This window comes from Pangasianodon hypophthalmus, chromosome 6 (genome assembly GCF_027358585.1).
Source record: "Pangasianodon hypophthalmus isolate fPanHyp1 chromosome 6, fPanHyp1.pri, whole genome shotgun sequence".
In the NCBI taxonomy this organism is placed as follows: domain Eukaryota; kingdom Metazoa; phylum Chordata; class Actinopteri; order Siluriformes; family Pangasiidae; genus Pangasianodon; species Pangasianodon hypophthalmus.
Window position 1 is genome coordinate 13,861,467 of NC_069715.1, and position 24,977 is coordinate 13,886,443.

The following is a 24,977-nucleotide window of genomic DNA, read 5'->3' on the forward strand; positions in this document are numbered from 1 at the left end:
CTTGTTTCTCCAGTATTGCATTTTTGTAACAGCATAGTACACAAATATGGTAGTGGTGAGAGAATAGGGATAAGGATAAAAATAAGGATAAAAGGATGTACATTAAAAGTACCATGGATGGACATTTTGGTATTTTATTGGGCATTCATCTTCAATAACCACTTTATACTGGTCAAGGTTGCAGTGGATTCCAGGGAACATTGGACATGATAAAACATTAAATGATGCATTTAAATATGTTTAAATTTTTTAATGGCTTTTATTACATCTTTGGCAATACTATTTTTCAACCTCATTTTCATACATTAATACTTTCAGTTCAGATTAATGGTTGCCGTTAAACTTGGTCACAACTGTAGTCTTTATGCCTTTTTTTTTTTTTTTTTTAAATAGCTATTAAATGTACATGATTACAACACTAAGGCTTTTCTTCCATGTAAGACTTTGTTCAAACTTCCTCTGACCATTTCCAATGTATGATTTGTGCAGAACTACAGTTTGTCAGCTGAGGAATCTTCTGAAACTAAATTATAAAAAAATAAAGTCTATTTGACTGAAAATACATTAAACTGATCATTTTACTTAAGTGCACTTCAATTAAGAAGACTGGCATCAGTTCCCTTGTACTCTGTAGGCAGGCACTGTAAACTAATCACCAGTTCCAGTGCTGTAGAAGCTTTACAATATTTTAGTGGTTTACTTCCTGTAGCACCATTTAATCCTGATTTGAGGGGAAAAAAAACAAAACAAACAAAAAAAAAACAAAAAACCACACACCACACAACCCACCATCACACAAAGATACACCAAGGTAAAGTTATTTGCAGTTTTTTATTGGCTGAAACTAGATAAGTAGCAATATGTGAATGAAGCCCTTCTGTTGCAGGAACTGGTGGAGATCTTGGACTAAACTTCTGTGCTTCAGCATCTTAGCCTTGATCTGTGAATAAGTGTATTAAATAGAAGTCTTTACTTTATACATTAAACCTAAAGAAGATGCAGTCTTGGTTGGTCAGTCTTATGAAATGCACTAGAGAAAATAAAAAAATTCACTAAACTAATGTAACTAAGATACATCATGCCAACAGTGAAGAACCAATTACATATGTATTCAAGCCAATACTGGGAAAGTGCAGTCATACCATACAGGTCTTGGAGCTGGTGTCCATTTCCTCTTGTCCCCCACCCCCCCAGAGTCCTCTTGAAATTCTCTCCCCAAACTGCAAGTGAAACAGCACTGTTAACATGCAAGTTATATTGGACTGTTCTGAAAATCCTGCCCTAGTACTGAATTTTTGCTTATTTTTCATTATTCTGAATACTCTTGCTTGCACACTCCACTTTTTGGATTGCTGCTGTAATTTGTGAATACCCCTCTGAGATTACTGATGTGAACTATTTAATTATGATGACTGTATTTCCAGCCTAGCGTGTTGCACATGCCTTACCTTGACTCCTTCTTGTTACTCTTCAAGATCACGTCCGGATCCATTACGCATGCTGCCATGTTTAAACAGAAGAATGAGCATTAATCACCCTAAGTCAGCATTTGTGAATCTAAACCAATTCAATTTGTTCTCAAGCTGACTCAGAACTTCAGAAGAAATCACAGCATTCATAAACACGGACCAGAAGTGGAAGCTCATCATTGTAGACTCAGAAGGCACAAAGGCAATTCTACAACAAAGTGCAGTGCTTCAAACCCAAACGAAACTCACATGTACAAGATGCCTAGTAGTCCAGCTTGAAGGTGGAAGGCTTGCACCAGGTGCCACACACCATCCATACAGATCAGGATTACTACACCAACATTCAGTTTCTTTAATCAGGGCAGAGTAGCATGATCAAATTGTCACCTGGCAAAAAAGTAAAGAAAAAGGTAAAAAAGCCATTTAATACTCAAGTACAGAACATTCTCTCTGCATGAAAAACTTTGACTTGTCATTTATCAAAATCTTGAACTCATCATACCCAGGACTTTGCTGAAGGCTTGCAAGAAAGCAGTCTTCATTAGACTCAGTGGACAAAACCCTTGCAATCATCTCTGCTGCTCTGCAGGTAGTTAGAGGCATCAATATGCTGCAGAGAAAAGTTCAAGTCAGTGCATCTTCTAATCACCTGTTACACAGTGCTGCTTTAAGTATTCATCTGCAACACAATATTGCTAAAATAAATTTTAAACATCAAAATGGGAAACATGATAAATCATTAAAACACACCAAAATTTCATTCATCTTTTCCAGCTTGATCACTTGCACTGTGCCAGTAGGAAAGGCCTTTTTTGAAAATCCATTTTTAAGGATGATCTTAAGAACAAACAGAAGTCGAGCTCAATGCTCTGCCACGCTACCACAGGGTGCACGTGCACAGACAATAAGGTTGAGTGTTAAAAACCAGTAGTGAAACTATTTATTCGCCATGCAGCTGTGAGACTCTTAGCGTCAAGATCAACAGTGACTATGTATATATTTTGCTGTGGAAGCCAAAATATTTTAACGGCTAGGCTTATTATATTACACACCACGCGCGCGCGTTTAATTATCAAACTCGCCCCCAACAATTACATTTCAACTGTAATCCATCGCGCCACAAAGTTCTCATACTATAACTGGAAACATTTCAAAGTATCTTCCATGTAGAAATAACTTCTCTTACCACGTTTTTAAGCAGCAACAACTTTCCGAACGAGACGCTAACTACTCGGCATCAGTCAGACAGAGAGACCTACAACAGCCCTCACAAGGGTTTATATAAGGAGGAAAACGTCACTTCCGCTTACTACCGATTCGCTGTGGGAGAGCTATCCGAGACAGTTTGGTAAGTACTGGTGAGATAGGCAGATAGATAGATAGATAGATAGATAGATGAATGAATGAATGAAATTTGTTTTTTTACAAACACAATTCAACTATCCAGATGTTAGATTAATTAGATTTAAAGTACACTACTATGTTGACTATTTATTTGGGCCATGTAACCAAGTTCCCGAACTTTCTACAGACAGAACACATTCTGTTCAAGTGGACAAAATTTAAAGGGTACATGTTTTTGAGTTACTGAGGTTTGGGTTTGACTTTTTCAATTCAAGCGACCGCCTAATAATGATAAAAAAACTTAACCTCTCACCACTGTAACAATGTGAACAGATCTCAAAAACAAATCTCAAAATGGAGGCCCTGAACCCCCCTCTGAGAACCACTGGTATATAATACACACCAGCTTAAGCAGAAGACCAGATTTACTCAGCTTACTTTATAAATAGCTGACCAAGACCTGTAAAGCATCCTGTGATTTATCAAAATGCTTTGAGGTTTATCATACGTAGTATTTTAGGAAGACACACTCAGTGCTCAGTTATAGTAATCACTAGACAACTGCATCAACAGTTAAAAACAAACTGAAGACAACCATTTGTCATGTATTTGAACAATATTTCATTTATACACACCTTGGATTTTATCCTAATGTAGTATGGGTACATCCATTATTTGATAAATGTGGTTACACTCATCATTTATGTATTGTTTTGGTAAAATAGTTGGGGTATAAGTGCATATGGAGGTATGACTGAACCATATCCACATGGGCGCTATCCCATAAACCAGCGTTCAATCAAGCTTTGTTTAACAGATAAACCTGAATGTTTAAAACCACAAACAATGAAAAAAAATCATGAAAAATCATACATCAGTCAAGCCTGATAATCAATTTGTCACTTTAGCCTTTTCTGAAGAGCTTATTTCATATAATTTTGAATATTTCATCCAAAGAATGCAATGTCATGATGTAACTAGGACCCCCCTTGAAAACAATGTTTCACAAAATAACGGTACATGAGAACAAATTTCCTCTAGGTGTGGGTGATGACTGCAACACCACCACTAAAATACACATTTAGGATTGCCAGCGCAAGTGTTGTGCTTTAAAAACCTGTGGGGAAAAATGAGCAATATCTTCAAAAAAAAAAAAAATAAAAAATAGGAAAGAGCAAAGGAAACACTCAGGACAAAATTTACATTTTAACATGTAGTTTATACTGGCAACGAAGCCTATGAATTGCAGACATACTGAACACAAACACTAAAATGTATTGTGAGAATTTATCATGATATTGCCACATCACCCAATCCTAATAAAATGACATTAGATAACACACGACAACTTTCACTTTTCAGGACATTGTTTATTGTTGGAACCATTGTCAGAGGTGCAGCATACACAGCTTTACTCTTTTGCGGGAGCAGGAGGTGCAGGAGTCTTGACCTTCTTAACCTTCCTAACCCTCTTTACCTTGGGCTTCAGCATTTTAGCCTTAATCTGCAAAGTAAAAGGAATCGTTATCTTAGCTTCACCTGAAAATGTAAAATGTGCAAATGTACCAGGTGCATTCATTTCAGAATACACACCTCAGGCTTGTGCTTGAGGATGGCGTGACGGCGTGCTGTCTTGGCGTAAGGATTGAGCTTCATCATTATTCTCAGATTCTTCAGTGGGTTCTTCTTGAGAATTCTGCGCTCAATCTTTTTGCTACAAATGACATGTTCTTGTTAGATGCACAGAATTGAAGACAAAAGCAAATGGCTTGAACTCTTAATACATATGAGGAGTGTCAACTGTGTATGAGAGACAGGTCATACTTGGGGGCACGAAGTGCTTTCTGGATTTCCTCACTCTGCAGGATTCTTCCCAAATCTGTGTTGGTCATTTTGTGCATTGGCAGGCTTTAAAAATTGAGAAAAACTGATTTAAAACACAGGCAGCACACGTACAAGAAAACAGTTGCATTGCAATAAACAGACTCAGAACTTCAGAAAAAAATCATGGCATTCATAAACACGGACCAGAAGTAGAAGCTCATCATTGTAGTTTAGGAAATCTCACAGCTGTGATTTCGAAAGGGTAGTGCATGAAAAGAAACTTACTTGTAGTCGACCTTGAGTGAAGAAGGTTTACGCCAGGTGCCATAGAGGTCATCGAGCTTGCGGAAGGCAGCCTCAGTCCAGATGCAGAAACGACCGATGTGACCACCAGGGGCGAGTTTCAGGAGGTTCAGTTTAGTCACACGCTGCAGTGTAACACCTGAGGGCAAAATAAGAAGTTATACATCATGACAAATTGAGTTGTAGCAGCAGAAACCTGCTCAATTCAGCTAACTCAGCACTTCCAAAAAAATCACAGGATTCATAAACACGGACCAGAAGTGGAACTCATCACAGCTGGAAATGAATAATGATGACTGAAAGGTGACCAAAACCCACCTGGGATGTTTCTGAAAGCTTTTGTGACACCGTTGTCTTCGTTGTAGATGATGCATGGCCCTTTGCGCTGGATACGTCTGCGGTTCCTCATTTTACCCTTGCCAGCACGCATGCGCTGAGAGGCGTAAACCTGTTGGGTGGAAGCATGAACGATGAAACTGGCTGCTAACTTACACAGATCAAAAGGACTGTAGGAGGATAGAAAAGATAAGTGTCACCTTCTTGATGTCATTCCAGGCCTTGAGTTTCTTCAGCAGAAGCACAGCCTCCTTGGTCTTCTTGTATCCCTCAACTTTGTCATCAACAACAAGTGGCACCTCAGGAATCTCCTCAATGCGGTGACCTAAACAACAGCAAGAAATTAACATCCTGCTTACAGTTAATTAACAGCCTGTATTCACTTCGAATTTGACAGGCATGTTCTCAGTCTTCGAAAGGGAGGTGCCAATATTTGGCGCAGCCCTTCTGCAAACTGAGGCTCATCTAGCACTGTAATGATGGAAGAATGCACATAATGCAGCCATCCTCCTCAGTAAACAGTGCACTTGCACACTGGTGTAAAAAGAACGCTTAAGATTAAACATAAAATATCATCAATTAGTCCATTAATCTGTACATCCTACAAGCCTATGCTTTACACCACTCACCTTTAGCCATGACAAGAGCGGGAAGGGCAGAACCAGCCAGGGCAGAGCAGATAGCATAGCGCTTCTGGGTGACGTTGATCCTGCGGTGCCAACGGCGCCAGGTCTTTGTGGGGGCGAACATACGGCCACCGCGACACATCTGCACTATAGTCAAGGCAAACACACTGCACTAGAAAAACACCACTAAACAGTTTCTCAGGGTCTTTGTGGAGTAGCTCAGATTCAATTTTCGTCAACCTTCAGCGCAAGCATGTGACAGCAGGCAACTGTCGCTATGCGCGGAGTAGGACGCAAATTACACCATCACAGCAAGCAAGTACTTGACACTTGCATCTGTCCCAAATGTTAGGATCAAGCCAGAGCATAAGTAAGGATACATTTCCGAAGGCTCCCTGGCCGGAGCGATGGGTACCGCCACCACGCACTCTGGGGATACGAGCCACAGCTCTGCCTGTACCCCAGGACTCAGCACTGGTCTGATGACCTGAGAAAGAAAACTAAGTGTTAAAATCTAATACACTACAGATATATCACAAGAAAAGGAGTTGCATCAGGTCTGGAAATGAAGCAAAGCCCTGTGACTTCTAGTTAAGTTAAACACTCACCAGCCAGCTCACTGACAGCATAGGGCTGGCGCTTGTTCTTGCGCATGTTGGTGTGCACGAAGTTCACCACATCTGGGCGGATGGGAGCAGTGAACACTGCAGGCAACACCACATTCTTGCCTGAAGTCTCCCCCTTATCGGAGTAGACCGAGATCAACGGTCGGGCACAAGCCTGTCAATTAAACACATAATACATGAGTTGAAATTATACATTGAGTTCACGTGACACTGGCAATAACCGCTGATCATTTTCCTCTTGCTCAGTCTTAGATGTCTCAATCCTCTGCGCCAGCATTAGACAGCAGGCAACTGTCACTGATCACAGAGTCAGACGCAAATTACACCATCATGGCAAGATTTACATCCATATCAGTGTGAGCCCTTCATATCCATATCAGTTGAACACCAATGTCCCTTGAATGTGTCGATTGCGTTAAGCTTTATCTAATATTGCTCAGTCCGGCTAAATGTTAACCAGTTAAGTTAGCTATACTTCTTAGTTTGCCAAACTGAGCCAACAATCTCAAACAACCAGCGCCATGCTGAAACGCACAACCTCCAGAACTATTAAAACTGACTGAATACAGTTCCGTCGTATCTGCAATAAACGCTCCTCGTGTTATCTGGGCCGCTAGCTAGCGATCAGCCACTCATCACACGTGTATCTTGGCCGAGCCGTGTACAAAATGGCCGCCGTGTCCCTTCAGCCCCGGCTTCTCATAAACCAACTTGGATGTCTCGCAAAACCCGCACAATATTTCACATAACATAAAATGAACGCTATAAAACAATACTGTAAACGAATGCTGAGAGAGACGCAAGAACAAACAAATATTCTTACCATATTTAAAAGAATTCACGGCTCGCCAGGAACCACGCTCCTAACTCAATGGCGGCCACGGAAGAAAAGGAGGAGTGCAGAACTCCCTCATAACCATATACATCCGACCAGCATCACTTCCGCCTCCCGACTGACATACTACTGTCTTTCTATTTAGTTTGTTGTAATATATACAAAATTGCATTAAACTGATAAAAAATATTATCTACAGTTACTAAAAGTGTGCACTGTATCTTAAAATCAGGAAAATGCACAATAATATTAGGGACTATATACTCTTCAAAGGGACTGGCGGATGAAAGCCATGCTGCGGGACTACTTTTCATATTTCCCTTTTTTCTTTTTAGTAAAAATAAAAGCAACAAATTTACATTTTTAAAAAACCTACTTAAATGTATGTGTAAATTACAGTATTGTGAATTAAAAATAAAATACTTTGATGAATAATATGATTATTTGTGTGGGCGTGAGTGAACTAGTGACCTATGACCTTGGTGACGTGATGCGGCGGGAAGAAGTAAAATACTTTTCGTGTTTGTTATTTTTCTTGAACAATTTTTTACAGTTACACCATGAGAGCTAAGATTGTTTCGGAATCTAATAGCTTTGTTCAGTTTTTGAAGTAAGTCGCTTTTATTAAATTCTTGTGTTTCTTTAAATACAAGTTTGAGTCGGAACGGAACACCGTAGGTTATATGATTTAAACTGAGAAAATTAAAAGAGACGTGATGATAGTACTGACTCCACAGATTACAGCTTTAAGTCATCAGTTACGTCATTTAAATATATATTCTGTACTTTTTGTGTAACCTAAGCGTTATTAAATATGTATGTTTCTCTATCAGGTTGTGTCAAGATGACAACAAGGATTCCTGGGTTTATCAGGTACAACTGAATAAATGTTTTGTTGTAAATACTAATACATATTATTATACTGATAAGCTGTTGCACTGTTTACCTGATGTTACAGGAGTATATTAAAATATCAAAGCGTAATGATGATCCTCTTCTCAGCATGATTGAAGGAAACCAACCTGCCTTCATCTGTGAGAAAATGGTATGTCAGCCTGTCAGTTCATTTCTATTTCAGTTCAGGTTTGTTTTTTTGTGAAGTAGTTTTAACAGTAGACATGGTCACAAACCAGCTTCACAGAATAGATAGATTTAGAGCCCTAAAAACAAGCCAGAGGTGGAAGTGGGAAGGAAAAGCAGCCTAAAATGACATGAAGGAGAAACCTTGAAAGGAAGCAGACACAACTCTGGACACTATAATGTCAATCAGTGCTATGTGTGTTGAAAGGATGTTCAGTATGAGCATTATAGTCTGTTATTACAGCAGCAGGTCTGCAGTACCCAGGTGAGACTGTCCAGTGTAAACTTTATACCTTTTTTCTTTTTTTTCTTTTTTTTTTTAACTTTAGCCTCCACCAGTTTATGAGTCTGAGGACACAGAGAGCACAGATGAAATCAGTCTCAGTGAAGAAGCACCTGTTAAACCGCAAGAGCTCAACATCGGGCCACTTCCACTCAGTGTCAGTAGAGCAAGGTGAGCGAAGCTATCAGTGTATCATCTGTTGTCCTTTAATTTGGTAGTTTTGATTTAACTAACAGTAGCGTAGCTTTTAGTGTAGCTGTGAGCTTTACATTCTCGTCTTGTTGCACAGAGAGATATTGTCCTGGTACGCCATGTCTCAGAATCCGAACATGTCCCATGTGGACGCTCAGGATCTGCATCCTCTCTGGGTCCGTTGTGACATGCAGGACCCTGCTAGCACGTCCTGGCTGGGAGCAGAGACAGTCTACACTGGCAACAAGGCCACAGCGGTTAAACTGTACACAGTCAGCTGTAAAGGTAATGTTGGACCCTAAAACCTAACCATTACATTTAAGACTGAAAACAGGCAAGAAAAATGCAGTAATGTCAGTTTGTAAAGGCTGTTCACAAGTCAGCAGACTAATAAACTCACATTTTTAAATTTGTATTTTATTCAGGGTCGTCAGTGGATGAGGCCTTGTTTATCACAATGGATCAGCTAAAACAAGAACACCAGAACAGACACCATTCCTCAGCGGTAACAGATTATATCCTTTTTTCACTTATTTAAAAAAAAAAAAGTTAGTCAAATCTCTGTAAACCCATGTTTGTCCTTTTGTATTATTGTTTAACTGTAGGTGTTGACAAAAGGCTGGGCCAAATACAATCTTTTTTGCTCGGTGAAGGAAGAGAGTTTGGTTATTGACTCTGAGAGCAGCATAACAGCTAACTTTAGATGGAACAATGTAGAGAAGATTTTGGAGATGCCGCCCCTGTCGTCTACAGTTACGCTGGTAATCCTACACCTCTTAGCACTCAATATTAGTTGATCACTGGGCCTCATTTATCAGTCTTTTAGTAAAATTGTGTGTGAATGTTTGCATAAATCAAACCGAGCTAAACATTTCTGCTGGATTTATAAAGGTTTCATAAACACTGATTTTCTTCATACTGGCAATGCCAATCACCTGTAAAATATCAGGTGTGTGCATAGCACGTCTGATTTGCTTTTTATGACACTCACAAAACTCCATAAACAGCAAAGCTTACAGCTCTAAAATGACAAGTAACTGACAAAAAGACTTTATCAGAGAAATCTAAGTTATGAGCCATATCTATGCTAATAAAAATATATTATTTAGCAGTGTAACTGCACCTGCAAAGGCCAAAATCTAGCAAATTACAGAAAAGGTCAATTAGGTGTGAATTAATTGAGGTGAAACAAAATGGTTTGACATGAAAATGGAGAGAAAAATATATCTATCTATCAGGTGATCATGGATACCTCACACAGGTGTGTGTCTGTGTGTTTCTCTCATACAGAGAAACTGCTGTGTTTCTTTCTTTTTTTTTTTTTTTTTTTTTTTTTAAAAATAAATAATTAAATAAATTAATTCAAAGCAAAATGTCTTGGAATAGTCTCTCGCACACCACTGCCCTTCCTAATGAGCATGTTTTATAATGAAGGCGATGATGGCACGCAGCACATTGAGGCGTATAGTGCTCGAGACGTACCAGATCAGTCACTTATCGCTCACATAGTACTGGATCTAATAAAGTGTTGCACAGTACTAAAATAAAATGCTGTGGCAAATGTTACTGGCTTACACACCTCCTGAGCCACTGCAACACATCCTCCTTTTAATAAAGCTGCATTTCTTCTTAATTGAATAAATAGTCTTAATTGTCTCAATTTATGGATTTACCTTGGCTTTAATTTTTTTAAATTTCATATTTCTTTAATTGACGCTGTTAACATGGAATGGGTTGATATGAACTGGGTTTCACACAGTTTTCATTAAATTTGTGTGTAATTGGAAATAAATAAACAATCCAGTACCAGCATGTCCAAGTGTCAGGATGGCAGATATATCTGATTAGCATAAAATGTAACATAAAATTTTCAGTTAGCATTTACATGAATGTTCATAGATACTTGAATTCTTTATAAGAACAAAGAGATGTAGAGATAATTTCATAATCCATTTTTAGTAGTTTCATGGGATTTAAAAACACATTAAGCATTTTAGTATTCAACATGCACTACCAGACAAAAGTTTGGACACACTGATTGAATATATATTTTTCATTATCTTAAAAAATATTTTAATAAAGATTTAGTGTGTTCCAAATGTGTTTCTAAGATGAATACAAATAGTGAATTTAATGCCCATGTATAAATTTATTTCTCAATCAAAATGTATTTTAATAAGTTGTTTGACTAAATCAAGCATTTCTAACTTAAATTGTTTCCCCAAGCTTTCTTTTTCTTTTCTTTTAAAACTCTGCCTACTTGGAAACTTTAAGAAAAGCCTCCTGGGTGAAGCTTCCTCATGAAGCTGGTTGAGTCCATGCCAAGAGTGATTATTACTGTAAAGAATTTAAAATATAAAATAGTCTTACATTTTTAACTTTTCTTGATCACTGCACAATTCTGTAAGTGTTATTTCATAGTATTACTTTCCTCATTATTATTCTAAAATAATAAACATGAAGAAAACTCTTCTATGAGCAGGTGTCCAAACCTTTGATGGGCACTGCTTTAAATAATCTACAGTTACACCTTCCAGCATGCTTACCATACTTACTACCATATAGTACTATCATATAGTAGCCTGCGTGCATTTTACAACTATTTTCTGAGATTTTTCCATAAACTCATAATTAAGGTTATTAATAACTGTCAAAGTTACAGAGGTCTATTTTATGATTTAGTTGTGACACAATATTGTATAGAAAAATGCCCAGTTGTATTTTTTTTGTTTGTTTGTTTTCAGCCACATTATGCATGCTAGTCATAAATGCTACTTGTTTGGGGAAACAATTTAATTTAAATTAGAAATGCTTGATTTAACTGCAAACTGTCAAACTGCATCTTTAACATGTATCTTTTCTGCTATATGCAGCATATTAAGGTGACAGCTGGAGACATCAGGAGCCCTATGTATCAGACCTACAAAGAGCTGGAATTTCTTCTGGTATGTGTTACTTAACAGGGCCATAAACATATAAAGCTGTGGTGTATAAATGCAAGGTTCAAATAGTTTTGTCTCACATTCAAAAGTTGACATTGGGGGAAAAAAATCCTATTCACAAGAGCTGAAGTTTTACATTCTATTACTTAGAAACAAAGTCCCTAGTACTTCTGATCTGTTTAGTAATCTATAATGACCTGTTCTACAGAGTGGAAATAAATGATAATCATGCGGTTTTGTGTATTAAAGCAATTTTTCTCTTCAGACTCTGGCTGAAGGCTTGAGGATGGGGGAGATAGAGTGGTTGGAGCCAGTAGAGACACGGTCTGCTGTGGATCTAACCCGAGCACTTATTGAAGGTAACCCTTCACATCACTATAGTAGTACATAATGACATTATCCCTTATGTTTTGTTTCATTTTGTCTTTTCCTCGTTGCTCTTAGAGTTGGAGAATATTGCAAATGCAGTCCCAGGCCAGAATTTAAAAGGATCAGAGGTAAAGCAAATGAATAATAGGAAGGTTTCACTTCTCTATACAAAACACAGAAAATACTATACACAGACATTTTTGGTTGTGTAACAGAACCAGAAGGGCAAAAACGACTCTGTGGTGGGTTTAGGCTGTATGTTAATAGAAAGAGGAGACCTGGACTTCACTGAGCAACTCTGGGAGAAGCTGAGAAGAAGTGAGTGTTAGTTGGGATCTATTCTAAGAATGAGTATAAATGATACAACATCATGTAATACAGATTCTGTGTGCAATCCTTTCCCTGGTAGGCGTGACCTCATATCAGGACATAACAGACTCTCTGAAATTGGTGATCAAAGCTGTGCGGTTTGGGCAAATTAAACCTTGGGTATGTAATTTACATTTTGTCCTGAAATATTTAAAGAAATTGTACATTTTGTGAGGTTTATCTCTGAAATTTTCTTTGCCTCATTTTACCTCATTTTGCCCCAAAAATAAAAAAAGTTCTGATTTCATACCTTTCTCCATACAAATGTAAAACATTAAATTGTCTGTTGCTGTCTTTGCTGTATACAGTGTTGTGTAAAGAGTGTCGTGTTTTGCTGCACAGGTCCACAGGGACAGCAGTAGCTCTCTGAGTAAACTGATAGTACAGTCCTACCAGCAGCAGGTGGACACAGTGCCTCTCACCGGCCTCACTCCTCCCACCATGCTGCTGGAGCTGGGCCTGGACAAGATGAGGAAAGACTACATCAACTACCTCGTTGGTAATAATATTATTTAGTCTATCAACATGTTCAAAGTTTTTTTTATTGATTTTAACAGGAAATGGTTACAGTGAGTGTATTTTTATAGCTTTTTTATAGTGCATGGGGTCCCTCGGCCAGGATTATTTTCTTACCGCTTCTGCTCTAAACACAGACGAGCCATTTAATAAAGAATGGAATATTTTCCACTGAGCCCTTTTCAATACTTATATATAAAATTGATGGGGAGCTGTGTATGAGCTTCACCAAGTAGGTTCAGTGGCTTTGACTTAATCCAGTTAGCTAAAATATAGTTATTAGATAATAACAACGTGGTGTCTGGAAACTTTTGTTAGCAGAACAAGTATGCTAAGCTAGATAGGTAATTTGAGTTGTGGTAGTGATGACCAAATCTTGGCAGGGAAATCAGGAAGTTTCCTGTTAACATTTTCATGCATTTTCATATATCAGCTGAATTCTTTATAAGGGTAAAGAGATATAACTGTAGAATGCTCCTGGTCAATTTCTTAGTAGTTTTAGTAGTAAACATACTGAACAATTTATTCTTTGCCATTCACTACCAGTCAAAGGTTTGTATATACTTTGATTTATAATAAGATTTTAATATTTAATAATTTTTTCACTGTAAAGACATTTTGATAAATGTTGCAAAGTCTAATGTAAATGGTAAAGATAATGAGTAGTTTAGCTGGTTTAAAATAATTTAAAATTAAGTGTCTTTATGACACTTTATATTAGCCTGTGTGCATTTAACAACTACTTTCTGAGAAATCTCATAAGTTTTTTTTAATACAGTTATTAATAGATATTAAATTATAGAAGTCATAGAGATCTATTTTATGATTAAGCTGTAAAAATATTACATAGAAAATGCTCTGTTGTATTTTTTCTGACAGGGAATGAGCTGACAACTCTCAACCACCTGGTAAGAACATCACTTTTCTAAAGCATGAAATATCAGTGAGTTCACATGCGTGACTAGGCATTTACAGCCACTGCTGTGTTTCTGCATGATGATCTTCAGAGTTACTACCTCAGCAGTGAGGTGAATCTACAAGAGCAGGTGATCAGACTGAGGAAACTGCACCACCTGCTGGAGGTCCTGGGCACCTGCAGCAGCTTTCTCAGCTTGCCTCATGAGCGCCTCTTCTTCTTCACTCAGTGAGCGATTTGCTTCTATGTTCTTTTAACCACCTGTTTCTGTAAAACACTCCATTCCTTTTAATGGCTGATCACTGTGATTGTTTTTTTTATTTGTTTTTTTTCTTAGGTCATGTTTGCACTACTACAAAACAGCACCTTATGATGAAGAGCATGTGTTTCAGATGCAGATCAAACCAGCTCTTATCAGCCACTTCTATCAGGCGTAAGTAAAATCTGCTCTGATTCAGTTTTGCACAGTAAAAAAAAAAAGTATGCATGGAGCATGAGATACTGATGTGATGTATGTAAAGACTTGTGCAAAATTTTGGGTAACCCTGGTCAAATTACATGTTTTGTTGATTTTCTAAATTAAAAAGGTCAAAACCTCTGCAGAGAACAAATGTACTATTTAAATGCTGAATTTAACATATTGGAAAACAATTAAACATAAAAATAGGCATGTGCAAAAGTTTGAGCTTCCTGTCAATCAATACTGAGTAACAAACTCTGGCAGAAATCATAGCCTCGAAATGTTTCTTGTAGCCAGCTTTGTATTCTCGCTTTAGGAATTTTTCTCCACTCTTCCTTGCAGAATGCTTTAGGTTTAAAAATATTCTTAAATAGTTTTGCATGCACAGCATGTTTCGGATCGACCCACAGAGTTTCAGTGATGTTCAAGTCTAGGGACTGTGAATGTTTTTCCTTTAGATAATCAACAAAACATGTAATGTGACCAGGGGTCTACAAACTTGTGTTCCATTCATAGAGAGCAGCCCTCTTCATGGGGAGTGGAGGTATCTAGTGGGCAGGGGTCAAGAGAGGTGAAGACTTCCTGGCATCTCAGTGATAACCCTCTAGTGGATCACATCAGCTTTGACTCAGGTGAAATTCCCAGGGTAGCTGTATCTATTACTTGTTTATTCTTCATCTGCATTAAACACTCTTCACATGAATGTAGCCTTTCGGTTTCTAAAAGAAACAAGTCTTTCAACCACTTCATGTTTCAGATGTGCCACTGGAGGTCTCAGTGAATGGAGAGAGTGAGAAGACTGCATACTTCAGAACGATGGTGTGCTGCAGCCTGGCCAACTTCAGTTAGCAGGTCAGAATCTGGTCAAGCTCTGTTCTGTGCACTGCAAATGTTATTTAATAAATTTCAAATGTGATATTTGATCTTATTTCTTAAGTTGATCTGAAATCAGAGGGTCTGCTAAAAAGGTCAAAAAGGGATTTATAAAACCACACATTTCATCACCATATCACACTGAATGTTAACATGATTAAATAAACTAGTACTTGGGCTAAGTGCCTCAGAGTCATAGAGCCTGAAAGCAGGAACCTATTATGTTACATATATACAAGGTGTCCTGGGTCCTCTAAAAAGTCTTTTTTTTTGTCTCAACTCACATTTTATGAATAAATGGCCTAAATGGGGATAGAATTGGTATAAATTAAAATTTAAAGTTCTTAATCCAGTCTTTTATTTTTCATTCTCCTATGTGATTCTATCTGTTTTAAAAATGTTTGACATCAGACACACAGTGAATAAATATGTGGTGGTCTGGGAAAACCTGTTGGATGTCGCTGCCGCTGAGTTCTGGCAAATCAGGTTTTGACCAAAATGGGTTTTTCTTCTTATAACATACGTCGACACCTCGACTGTAAGAAAATATAAATATATTTCCCACCACACATACAAGGAAGTTTAGATGTGGTGTATCATCAGTCAAAATTTGGTCTTAAAAAGTATCACATTTAGCTTGAGAATACCCATAGACACTGTATATATGGTGGTTTTTTGTTTGCTTTTTTTTGTTTTTTTGTAGAATAGGTTAGAAATATTAGAAGTGTCTGAGTATGTATGTGGTGAGTTCTTGCTTCTCTGCTAGGTGCGTCTGTGAAGGAGAAACATAAGAAAAAGTGCAGTGATGAGAATGCAGAGGGTGCACACAGTGGGAACGACTATCTCTGTTACCATCTCCATGTGGTTGGTCAAGGGATCTGAAACACAGGCACAATAAAACACTGTTATCACAAGCTTGTTAGCATAGCTTCATGCAAGCAAAGCAATTTAGTGTTGTACCACTTGCTCAGAATAGCTCATAGTGCTTTGCTTGTATTTTTCTTTCTTTCTTTTTTTTTTTTTTTTTTTTAACACTTAACTCATCTGCATGATGCTATACTGAGTTTGCATTTGAAAGCCAGGGCACTTGAAAGTTTGATACTTTTTCAGATGTTCATTAGCCATTTCTGTTCGAGTGTGTGTATGATGTCTGATGGCTTACCATGAATAAGTCTTAAAATATTGGTAGCTGTACTTCTCTGTTCCTCTAATAAAAAAAAAAAGAGAGAAATGCGCTTAGGCTGGAATCAGGGCAGTTGAACCCTTTCATCACGTAAGACCATAGACAAAGCACAGAACTTATTCTACACACTGGTTATAACAGCTACTCACTCATGAAGTATCTTCTAGATCTTGTCTAGAACCTTACACCTGTGGTGATTTTAATGAATTGGTTCATCAACATATGATTATAGTCATGTTCTAACACTTTTACCATGACTAGAGAGCCATCTTTTAACGCATGGATTTTAAATGCCACGTTTGAGGACCCACTGCATTGCACCCACTGAATTTCAATGTTTCCATGTTTTCAATTTATGAAAAGTACTGAAGTAAAAAGAAAAAGAAAAAAAAAAAAAAACTTTTTGTGGAGTTTTATATTCGGTGAAGTTCTCCTCTATGGCAGCTGTCAAAATACATTCACCAGCCACTTTATTATGAACACCTGTATACCTGCTCATTCATGCAATTACCCAAACAGCCAGTCATGTCACAGCAGTACAACTTACAGAATCATGTAGATAGAGATCAAGAGCTTCAGTTAATGTTCATGTCAAAAATAAAAAAAGGGAGAAAATGTGATCTCGGTGACTTTGACCATGGCATGGTTGTTGGTAATAGACGGGCTGATTGGGGTATTTCATTACGGCTGATCTCCTACACAGTTGAAGCTTGGACAAAGACCCGGCAACATTTTTCCAATCTTCAGTTGTCCAGTTTCGGTGAGCCTGTACCCATTGTATCCTCAGATTCCTGTTCTCTGCTGAAAGGAATGTAGCCTGAAGTGATTTTCTGCTGGTGTAACCCAGCCGCCTCAGGTTTCGGCATGTTGTGCATTCTGAGATGCTTTTCTGTTCACCACAGTTGTACAGAGCGGTTATTTGAGTTACTGTAGCTTTGCTGTCTGGCCATTCACCTTTGACCTCCCTCATGGACAAGACATTTCTGCCCGCAGAACTGCCGCTGTTTTTAGTTTTTTTACACCACTCTGTGTAAACTCTGACTGTTTTGTGTGAAAGTCCCACGGGATCAGCAGTCTCTGAAATACTTAAACCAGTCTGTCTGGCACCAACATCCATGCCATGGGTCAAAGTCACTGGGATCACATTATTTCCCCATTCTGAAATTTGATGTGAACATTAATTAAAGCTGTTGACCTGTATTTGCATGACTGTTTTTGCATTGTGCTGCTGCCACATGATTGACTGATTGGATAATTGCATGAATGAGCAGGTGTACAGGTGTTCCTAATAACACTAACACTATACTCAGTGAGTATATATGCATAGGGAAAAACCTCTACAAGAATTCCCCTCATTTAGGCGATCCTGCCTAGGCAGTGTGCGTGCATGTGTTTTGGATTTTGAGCTTCACATCAGCTAGCTTCATACAACTACTACCAAAATTGCTGACTGTACCTTTTAATAATGCTGAAAACCCTACTCTAATGTAGCTGTTATATAAGTGGTGAAGGTGTGTGGAATTAATCTCCAATACTTGGTTACATCTCCCCCTCTTCTTATTCTGTCAGGTATGGATTCTGCCAGTGTTGTGAAGTACATCTTGTCAGTTTAAGCCCACTACTCCACTAACATAATGAGCAATTAAGCTCATTTTGATGTTTCATCTGCTGTACAAAAGAATCCCAACAGACCCATTAAACTGCCCGTTGCGTCACACTGGCAAATTCATCGACTTTCTTTGACAGCTGTTCTTTTGCTATACCAATTGAAATAACTCATAAGGTGCTGCTATTAAGGGATGCAGCAATTAATTTATTATATTGACATGAATCTGTAATCCTGTCACTGGAGGAATGTTTTGCATGTTTATGTTCTGATTATAATGATTATGATCTTGGGCTTGGTAATGAACAACTGACTGGATTTCTGAAGCTTGATAATACCGTGTTGGCAGAAACAGCTTTTGGCTGGTGCATACAAGTCAAAAGCCTTTCAACTTAAACAAATATTGTTTCTCACACTAATAGAGTGCCAGCAATAGCAATAGTGTTTTTTTTTTAAATGTCAGTTTTGGTTTGATTATTGACCTCTCTACAGCAAGTACCAGTTCTGAGCAGCAGATTTAATGAGATTTAACATTGTTATCTAACTTAGAAAACTGCCTGAATAAGTAATTATTATGTGGTTTTTGATGCTGGCCTGAACATGAGCTGTGAGACATTGTGGCCTCCCGGGTCTATGCTGGCTGAAACCCCATATTCATAGAAGCAGACCACACAGAGTCTTTTTTTAGGCTTTCCAGGACAATGCGAAAAGCTTGCCAAACCAAAAAGAGCACATTTAATCTGACTTATGCACTAGTTCCTAGTTCATGATGCACAAGCCAATTGTTTGGCATCTGTGCATGATCCTTATTTTCTTTGGATTCTCTTTTAGCTGGAGTGGCAAACAAAATAAAATGGTGTTAGCGAGTTAAGTCTTCTGAAGCTTTCTGTCCCATCAAAGCCTCTGTCAATCGGATTGTCTTGTTGGCTTGCATGCCAATCCCCATCTGAATGACAGATAAGTGATGACAGATTGAGGTTATTATGTGGGCTTTGCAAAATGAAGTGGTACAGATCCAGAAGTAGATATATGAGTTTTATGTCATATAAAACTTGAAAGGAAAAATTGTCCTTTCAAGAACAATTGTCACTTTTCTGATTTATAGTTTTTACTGCTCTCTACAAATGGATATTATTTTTTTGCTCCAACTAATCCTTCTTCTCTCCTTTACTAAATCTGTAGACGTACTAACCTGCAGCCAGGAGCCGGTTGCTAGCTGAACACATCTCTGCAGCCTTCCTCTTCCAGTTCTCAACCTGCCAATGGCCATATGAAACACACATTTTATCAGTACTGGTGTGTCTTCGTGTCTTCAGGAAATTTTGCATTAGAGGCTCAAAAATGACTACTCCATGAAGAAACAGATGAGAACTACAAACTATTCATTTTTGTACACGTTCTTGTGTCATATTAAACATGTATGTATAAATAATTCAGTATATTTGTAATAAATGCCCTTGCAATGTTAATGTCTCAACCATTTGATTCCTTCCTAAAATCCTAATGCCAGTGGTTGTAGAGCATTAGTCGATTAACAGAAGGAACACAGAGGAAACAGCTGGTACCTCTCTAAGATTAGGGAATCCGTTGGAGCTGATGATGTGTTTATAGTATAGAACAGAGGCCTTGGGGTAACGGGTTTTGTTCTTACTCTTAAAGTCTACATAATACAGGCCAAATCTCTCTGAGTAGCCTTCACCCCACTCAAACTTATCCAGCAGAGACCACGCAGTGTAGCCCTTCACATTCACTCCATCTCTGATGGCTGCAGGAACCAAAAAGGAAACCAAAATTATTTGGTTTGAGCAATATGTCATATTTCAATGTCCAAAAAATTTTTTTTGATTCATTAGTGAGCTCAATTACTTGCCTTTCAGCATCTCATTGATGTAATCTCGGTAATACTGGATCCTCCAGTCATCACACAACTCTGTGCACATCATTTTCTCAGAGACTCCATTTTCAGTGATGTAGATTATGGGGTTCCCATACTGAGTCTACAGAAGTAAATAAACGTCATGACCAAATGCTTGTGATTGCTACTTTTATAGTAATAATTAATTTTTACCAAACACTGCTGAATTGTGGAATCTGTGTAGTTGTTGATATGGTGAAGCTTTCTGTGAGAAAACATTTAGCATTTTTGGAAGTCTCCAGTATCAGCACTTTGTAACAGTAAGAGGTAGGTTTTAGTGACATGACAAGCTGCTTTTTTCATCTTATCAACTTGTAGGGAGAGATAAAATAGAGGCAGGTGAGGGAACAACTGTTTATAGCTGTTATAATGTAAGTGATAAAATGTTAGGTAACATTAAATAACTTAAAAATGGATAAAAAGTTTGACCTTCAATAAATTAAAATTTGCTAGTGCCAGCAAATTGCTGTGGTACAAGAAGAATAAAACACTTTGAAATGTGCTAGGAAATGATCAGCTTCGGGGTGGTAACACAGCATAGCCTGTTGTGTTTTATTCATTTCGTATAGTCTATTTAAAGAATATGTCAGAATAAGGGAACAGTAAACATTTAGGATCTACAGACAAATTAAGCTGGGATGGCAAGAATATTACAAGGAATTTGATAGGATGGATAACCATTAGCAAGAGGACAGTCCTAAACCATTGCATGATGCACCTTGATAAAGTTGAGCAGACGCCGGAAGCCCCAAGGCACAGAGTAGAGCCATTCTGAGCCAGGATCAGGCCAGCGTGGGTCCACCAGCTCAGCCAGGTCTCGGTCTGTATAGTAGGAGCTACCACGGTCTGGAGGGCTAGTCTTCTGGGTGATGTAGCGTGTGGTGAAGTGCCCTACTCCAAGGAAGTCACACGTGCCTTTAATGTAACCCTTCTCCTGAGAGGAGAAGGCGGGAAGTCGAGATGTTCTAAACCCCTGCTGAGAACTCTTCCTACCTAAACACAAAAAAAAGCAGCTAATGTATTTATCAATAAAGGTTTAAGGTCTTATTGAAATTGAGGTCATAAAAAATTACCAGAATTTACAACTGCTTGACATTACTCACATTACAGCTCAGATAGCAAGCTGATGGTTAAATGTACCTATGAAGTCCTTCATGACCTGAGGATAGTCTCCATGGAAGATGGGTGTAGCAAACCAGCCCATATAGAACTGGACATATCTTTCAGCTGCCTCTATGTCCTTAGAGTTGGTAATGTCCACTGGCTCTCCCCAGTCTCCAGACAGTGAGATTCCCACCAAACCTGCAGGAAGAATCAGATCTCTTTCAAATTTCTCATAAGACAGTATTACCATGACAGGCGTTTGTAAATCTTTAATTTGAACTTGATTACCATTTTGTTTGCTTCGCCATTGACTATCATAGGTATGCCAAACCTTAGCATGTGCCTGGGGACAGTGGTTTAAAAGCATTACTAACTGATGCAAATGGGTTTTCAATAAAATAGTAATGTACCATTATTATTGAGTCAAAGAACTTTAAAGTAGTGATGTATAGGTTCTCTAACCTTGATGATGTGGTGAGCAGCCCTGTAGGCCCCTGTGCCTTTGAGCTTCAGGCCTGGAGCATGTTCTCCTGTTTCATATCCCTCTACTGCCACTGACTAGCATGCAAACAATCATTTTTCACTAAATGACAAAATTCAACAAGTAGCTGTTATGAGAAGGTAATTAAAAACCAAAAGGCAATACCCATGGGTTGTTAAAGGTGATCCAGTGTTTCACACGGTTTCCAAATCTTTCAAAACAAAGACTGGCAAAGTCATTAAAGTAATTCACCATGCTGATGTTCTGCCAGCCTCCAAATTTTTCCTGCAAAACCTGTTAAAACAGAAGAACAGAAACAGCTGTTGACAGAGGTTTGTTTTGCTTATATGATTAAGCCAATAAGATGTCACACGTTGATATTAAACTTTTACTGTGAATGCACACCTGTGGAAGGTCCCAATGATATAGGGTCACAATAGGAGTGATTTTATTTTCCAGCAGTTGGTCAATGAGGGTATCATAGAACTTGAGTCCTTTCTCATTCACATACTCAGCTGCAAACATACAGACATCATAATCAGGACTATGCCACATTCAACATTACCATATCTCATATATAATCTATTAGGAAGCATCATCCTCTTACACCTGATCCCAGTGGGAATGACCCGAGGCCAGGAGATGGAGAAGAGATAGTGCTTCAGATTGAGTTCTTTTATCAAGGATACATCATCCTACACACAGAACAACACAAGCTTTTTTTCTACTGTGTGCTTAAAGCACATTCATGGTCAACATCTTCAACTGAAGTGATAATATACATTAAACATTTCATTTGCAATTACCTTAACTTTGTAGTAGCCTTCGCATGAAGAGTCTCCTGTATTGTTAAAGAAGATTTTTCCCTTCTTATGACAGAACACATCCCAAATACTCAGTCCTTTGCCATCCTTGTCCCAAGCTCCTTCTGTTTGGTAGGCTGAACTGCCGGCACCCCACGAAAATCCTGCCAAAAGTATTAGCTCAGTCGAGGATAACCATAATTTAGCAGATTGATCAGTAAACCTATAAATAAATATGCATCCTGCTTCTAAAAATCAAAATGATTCAGAACTAAATGGATGAAGCATACCATTCAGATCAAATAGATCAAAATTTTCATTATCTTTTTAATAACAATGGCAAAAAAAGAAGGAAAATATTTGTATAACATTTTTCATTTTAAATTCTGCTGGCTATTTTGGACATCTTCTGTGCTTATCTGACCACTTTGGTGTTCAGTATAAAGTATAACTAGGAGGTAAAACCAGTTGACATTTCCCATCTGTTTAGTAATTATATAATACCATGGCTAAAAACACTACTTCTTAAGCCTGGCTGTCACCTATTTGGTTTGACACCAATGTGTTTATCGCATGGTTCATCAGCCACTCTTTGCCTAATTTGCAAGCAAGTGTTCAATGTGATAAGCTCATACCAGTTGGAAAAGTGCCATAATAGAAGGAGCCGTGGTCGTTCTTTGTCCAGTCGAAGTCCTTAGCCGCAGACACACACAGCACCAACACAAGCACATGGCAGCATGACAGCATGATTTTCCTACACACAGCTCCAGCACTCTGCAGTGTCTTTCAGTAGCACCAAACACTACTGACCACAAAATCAGAAAATGCACCCAGTAATTACACCCAGTAAATACTCCATCACTATTAAAACCAGCAGCCACTGGTCAACACCATGCTTATCAAAACCTGTTGACACTATTAGACCTGATTCTTCAGATCTCAGATAACTCAGAGACTATAACGTTCAAATAATAACAGCAGCATCACTTTAATAGCTGTTAATGTGCATAGAGATCTCTAACGTAAACACACATATGCAGCTTCCACCCGTTTTCATAATTAAACACCAATAAGACTTAAATCCACTGTTTCAGTGCATACCTTTTGCAGGATTTGCATGGATCCACAGCAAAATCCAGGGATCACAATAACATCTAAGAAAAATAATATCTAATATCTTGATTCACATCAAGCTCCAGCTCTGCACAGTGCCTGTTTGCCAATCTGGAAGCATTCAAAACCCAATCCTTTAGTGTGAAGGTCTCATGACCCCATTGTAGATCCAAATACCTTCCTATTGAAGATCAATGGACTGTGATCTCATTTTGCAATGGTGAGCAAATCTCTTACAAACGGGTGTTTCACTGTGTAAGCAAATGTAATGTGAGTGAGGCTGATACATGTGTTTACTGTGATAATGGCTTTAAATGAGCCTGCATCTTATTATATTTTGATACAAAATGTAATAAGTAAGGAATAACACAGAACTGGGTATGTTGAACAGCATGTCCCAAAGTGTTTTATTCCTCTTATATCACAGCAATTCATCTAACCAATGTCATACTTTGTATTTATGTTTTATGTTGTGGTAGGTCTAAGAAACAGGTTCAACAGGGTCTGGTTGAAGGGTATATCATGCTATCTGACTGAAGTAAAATGTCATGGGTCATGTGTTAAGAATGCATTTAGCCCTCCTGTGCAATTTTTTTTACTGCTCCATACTATTCAACTGCAATAGCCCACACACACTGATCAGCCATAACATTAAAACCACCTGCATAATATTGTGTAGGTTCCACACCAAAATAGCTCTGACCCATCAAGGCATGGACTCCACAAGACCTCTGAAGGTGTGCTGTGGTATCTGTAACCAAGATGTTAGCAGGAGATCCTTTAAATTCTGTAAGTTGCAAGGTGGGGCCTCCATGGATCAGAATTGTTTGTCCAGCACATCCCACAGGTGCTCGATCGGATTGAAATCTGGGGAAGTTGGATTTATCAGACCAGGCCTTCTATTGCTCCATGGTCCAGTGCTGATCCTCATGTGCCCATTGTAGGCACTTTCAGTAGTGGACTGGGGTCAGCATGGGCACTCTGACCGGTCTGTGGCTACGCAGCCCTATACACAGCAAGCTATAATGCACTGTGTGTTCTGACACCTTTCTATCATAGCCAGTATTAACTTTTTCAGCAATTTGTGCTGCAGTAGCTCTTATGTGCGATCGGACCAGACGGGCTAGCCTTCGCTCCCCGTGTGCATCAATGACCCTGTCGCTGGTTCACCGGTTGTCCTTCCTTGGACCACTTTTTGTAGGTACTAACCACCGCACACTGGGAACACCACACAAGACCTACCGTTTTGGAGATGCTCTGACCCAGTCATCTAACCATCACAATTTGGCCCTTGTCAAACCAGCTGTCAGTGCTTTTAATATTAGGCTGATTGGTGTATTTGCTGTAGCATGTGCAGTTGTGATACGTTTCCCCTTTGCACAAACACAATACAATCACCAATCATATGT

General features: G+C 38.5%; 3 protein-coding genes and 6 non-coding genes across 11 annotated transcripts; 1 reads left to right on the forward strand and 8 right to left on the reverse strand.

Moving 5' to 3' along the window:
• Window positions 1–1,584: 1,584 nt before the first annotated feature.
• Window positions 1,585–1,654, reverse strand: LOC113534852 (small nucleolar RNA SNORD18). Its single transcript, XR_003403544.1, has one exon. It is a non-coding gene; the product is annotated as a small nucleolar RNA SNORD18 (small nucleolar RNA).
• Window positions 1,655–4,162: 2,508 nt separating this feature from the next.
• Window positions 4,163–7,498, reverse strand: rpl4 (ribosomal protein L4). The gene is made up of 10 exons (XM_026927442.3): window positions 7,352–7,498; window positions 6,511–6,682; window positions 6,283–6,389; window positions 5,906–6,044; window positions 5,477–5,601; window positions 5,259–5,388; window positions 4,923–5,079; window positions 4,638–4,721; window positions 4,407–4,527; window positions 4,163–4,317 (listed from the first exon to the last, which is right to left on the reverse strand). The coding sequence occupies exons 1-10, from the start codon at window positions 7,352–7,354 to the stop codon at window positions 4,225–4,227; spliced, it is 1,131 nt and encodes a 376-aa protein (XP_026783243.1). The 5' UTR covers window positions 7,355–7,498; the 3' UTR covers window positions 4,163–4,224.
• On the reverse strand, window positions 4,796–4,866 carry LOC113534851 (small nucleolar RNA SNORD18). The gene has a single exon (XR_003403543.1). It is a non-coding gene; the product is annotated as a small nucleolar RNA SNORD18 (small nucleolar RNA).
• LOC113534850 (small nucleolar RNA SNORD18) lies at window positions 5,151–5,219 on the reverse strand. Its single transcript, XR_003403542.1, has one exon. It is a non-coding gene; the product is annotated as a small nucleolar RNA SNORD18 (small nucleolar RNA).
• On the reverse strand, window positions 5,674–5,803 carry LOC113534844 (small nucleolar RNA SNORA35). Its single transcript, XR_003403537.1, has one exon. It is a non-coding gene; the product is annotated as a small nucleolar RNA SNORA35 (small nucleolar RNA).
• On the reverse strand, window positions 6,119–6,216 carry LOC113534840 (small nucleolar RNA SNORD16). The gene has a single exon (XR_003403534.1). It is a non-coding gene; the product is annotated as a small nucleolar RNA SNORD16 (small nucleolar RNA).
• Window positions 6,768–6,864, reverse strand: LOC113534839 (small nucleolar RNA SNORD16). The gene has a single exon (XR_003403533.2). It is a non-coding gene; the product is annotated as a small nucleolar RNA SNORD16 (small nucleolar RNA).
• A 332-nt stretch (window positions 7,499–7,830) lies between the features above and the next one.
• On the forward strand, window positions 7,831–19,621 carry zwilch (zwilch kinetochore protein). 2 transcript variants are annotated; one of them, XR_008301893.1, is made up of 20 exons: window positions 7,831–7,973; window positions 8,197–8,236; window positions 8,322–8,408; window positions 8,773–8,897; window positions 9,016–9,203; window positions 9,344–9,423; window positions 9,524–9,679; window positions 11,792–11,863; window positions 12,126–12,219; window positions 12,305–12,357; window positions 12,445–12,547; window positions 12,639–12,718; window positions 12,941–13,097; window positions 13,994–14,022; window positions 14,122–14,258; window positions 14,368–14,463; window positions 15,007–15,122; window positions 15,248–15,342; window positions 16,130–18,057; window positions 19,335–19,621. XR_008301893.1 is itself a non-coding variant. In XM_026927438.3 (19 exons), exons 1-18 carry the CDS (start codon window positions 7,924–7,926, stop codon window positions 15,337–15,339), a joined length of 1,755 nt encoding a protein of 584 aa, XP_026783239.1. In that variant the 5' UTR covers window positions 7,831–7,923; the 3' UTR covers window positions 15,340–15,342; window positions 19,335–19,621. The 2 variants fall into 2 exon arrangements, 1 of the variants encoding a protein (XP_026783239.1); XM_026927438.3 differs by lacking the exon at window positions 16,130–18,057.
• On the reverse strand, window positions 15,603–24,926 carry lctlb (lactase-like b). Of its 2 annotated transcripts, none has more exons than XM_053234791.1 (15): window positions 23,557–24,926; window positions 23,091–23,257; window positions 22,459–22,619; window positions 22,260–22,347; window positions 22,058–22,167; window positions 21,818–21,946; window positions 21,634–21,729; window positions 21,460–21,514; window positions 21,208–21,369; window positions 20,786–21,060; window positions 20,023–20,149; window positions 19,718–19,917; window positions 19,345–19,408; window positions 16,526–16,570; window positions 15,603–16,241 (listed from the first exon to the last, which is right to left on the reverse strand). In XM_053234791.1, exons 2-15 carry the CDS (start codon window positions 23,200–23,202, stop codon window positions 16,126–16,128), a joined length of 1,740 nt encoding a protein of 579 aa, XP_053090766.1. In that variant the 5' UTR covers window positions 23,203–23,257; window positions 23,557–24,926; the 3' UTR covers window positions 15,603–16,125. The 2 variants fall into 2 exon arrangements, with proteins under 2 accessions (XP_053090766.1, XP_053090765.1); XM_053234790.1 differs by having other exon boundaries at window positions 23,091–23,260.
• Window positions 24,927–24,977: the final 51 nt, after the last annotated feature.

Bases quoted from the DNA above. Each gene is read 5' to 3' on its own strand.
- rpl4 (XM_026927442.3), bottom strand. The intron at 5,389-5,476 runs GTGACACTTATC...TCCACCCAACAG, and splicing joins CCTGGAATGACATCAAGAAG to GTTTACGCCTCTCAGCGCAT. The intron at 5,080-5,258 runs GTGGGTTTTGGT...TTTTGCCCTCAG, and splicing joins AGCTTTCAGAAACATCCCAG to GTGTTACACTGCAGCGTGTG.
- zwilch (XM_026927438.3), top strand. From the start codon at position 7,924: ATGAGAGCTAAGATTGTTTCGGAATCTAATAGCTTTGTTCAGTTTTTG. The intron at 9,424-9,523 runs GTAACAGATTAT...GTTTAACTGTAG, and splicing joins ACAGACACCATTCCTCAGCG to GTGTTGACAAAAGGCTGGGC. The intron at 12,719-12,940 runs GTATGTAATTTA...TTTGCTGCACAG, and splicing joins TTGGGCAAATTAAACCTTGG to GTCCACAGGGACAGCAGTAG.
- lctlb (XM_053234791.1), bottom strand. From the start codon at position 23,202: ATGCTGTCATGCTGCCATGTGCTTGTGTTGGTGCTGTGTGTGTCTGCG. The intron at 21,947-22,057 runs GTGTGCATTCAC...CTGTTTTAACAG, and splicing joins ATCATTGGGACCTTCCACAG to GTTTTGCAGGAAAAATTTGG. The intron at 16,242-16,525 runs GTAAGCCATCAG...CCTGTGTTTCAG, and splicing joins TATTTTAAGACTTATTCATG to ATCCCTTGACCAACCACATG.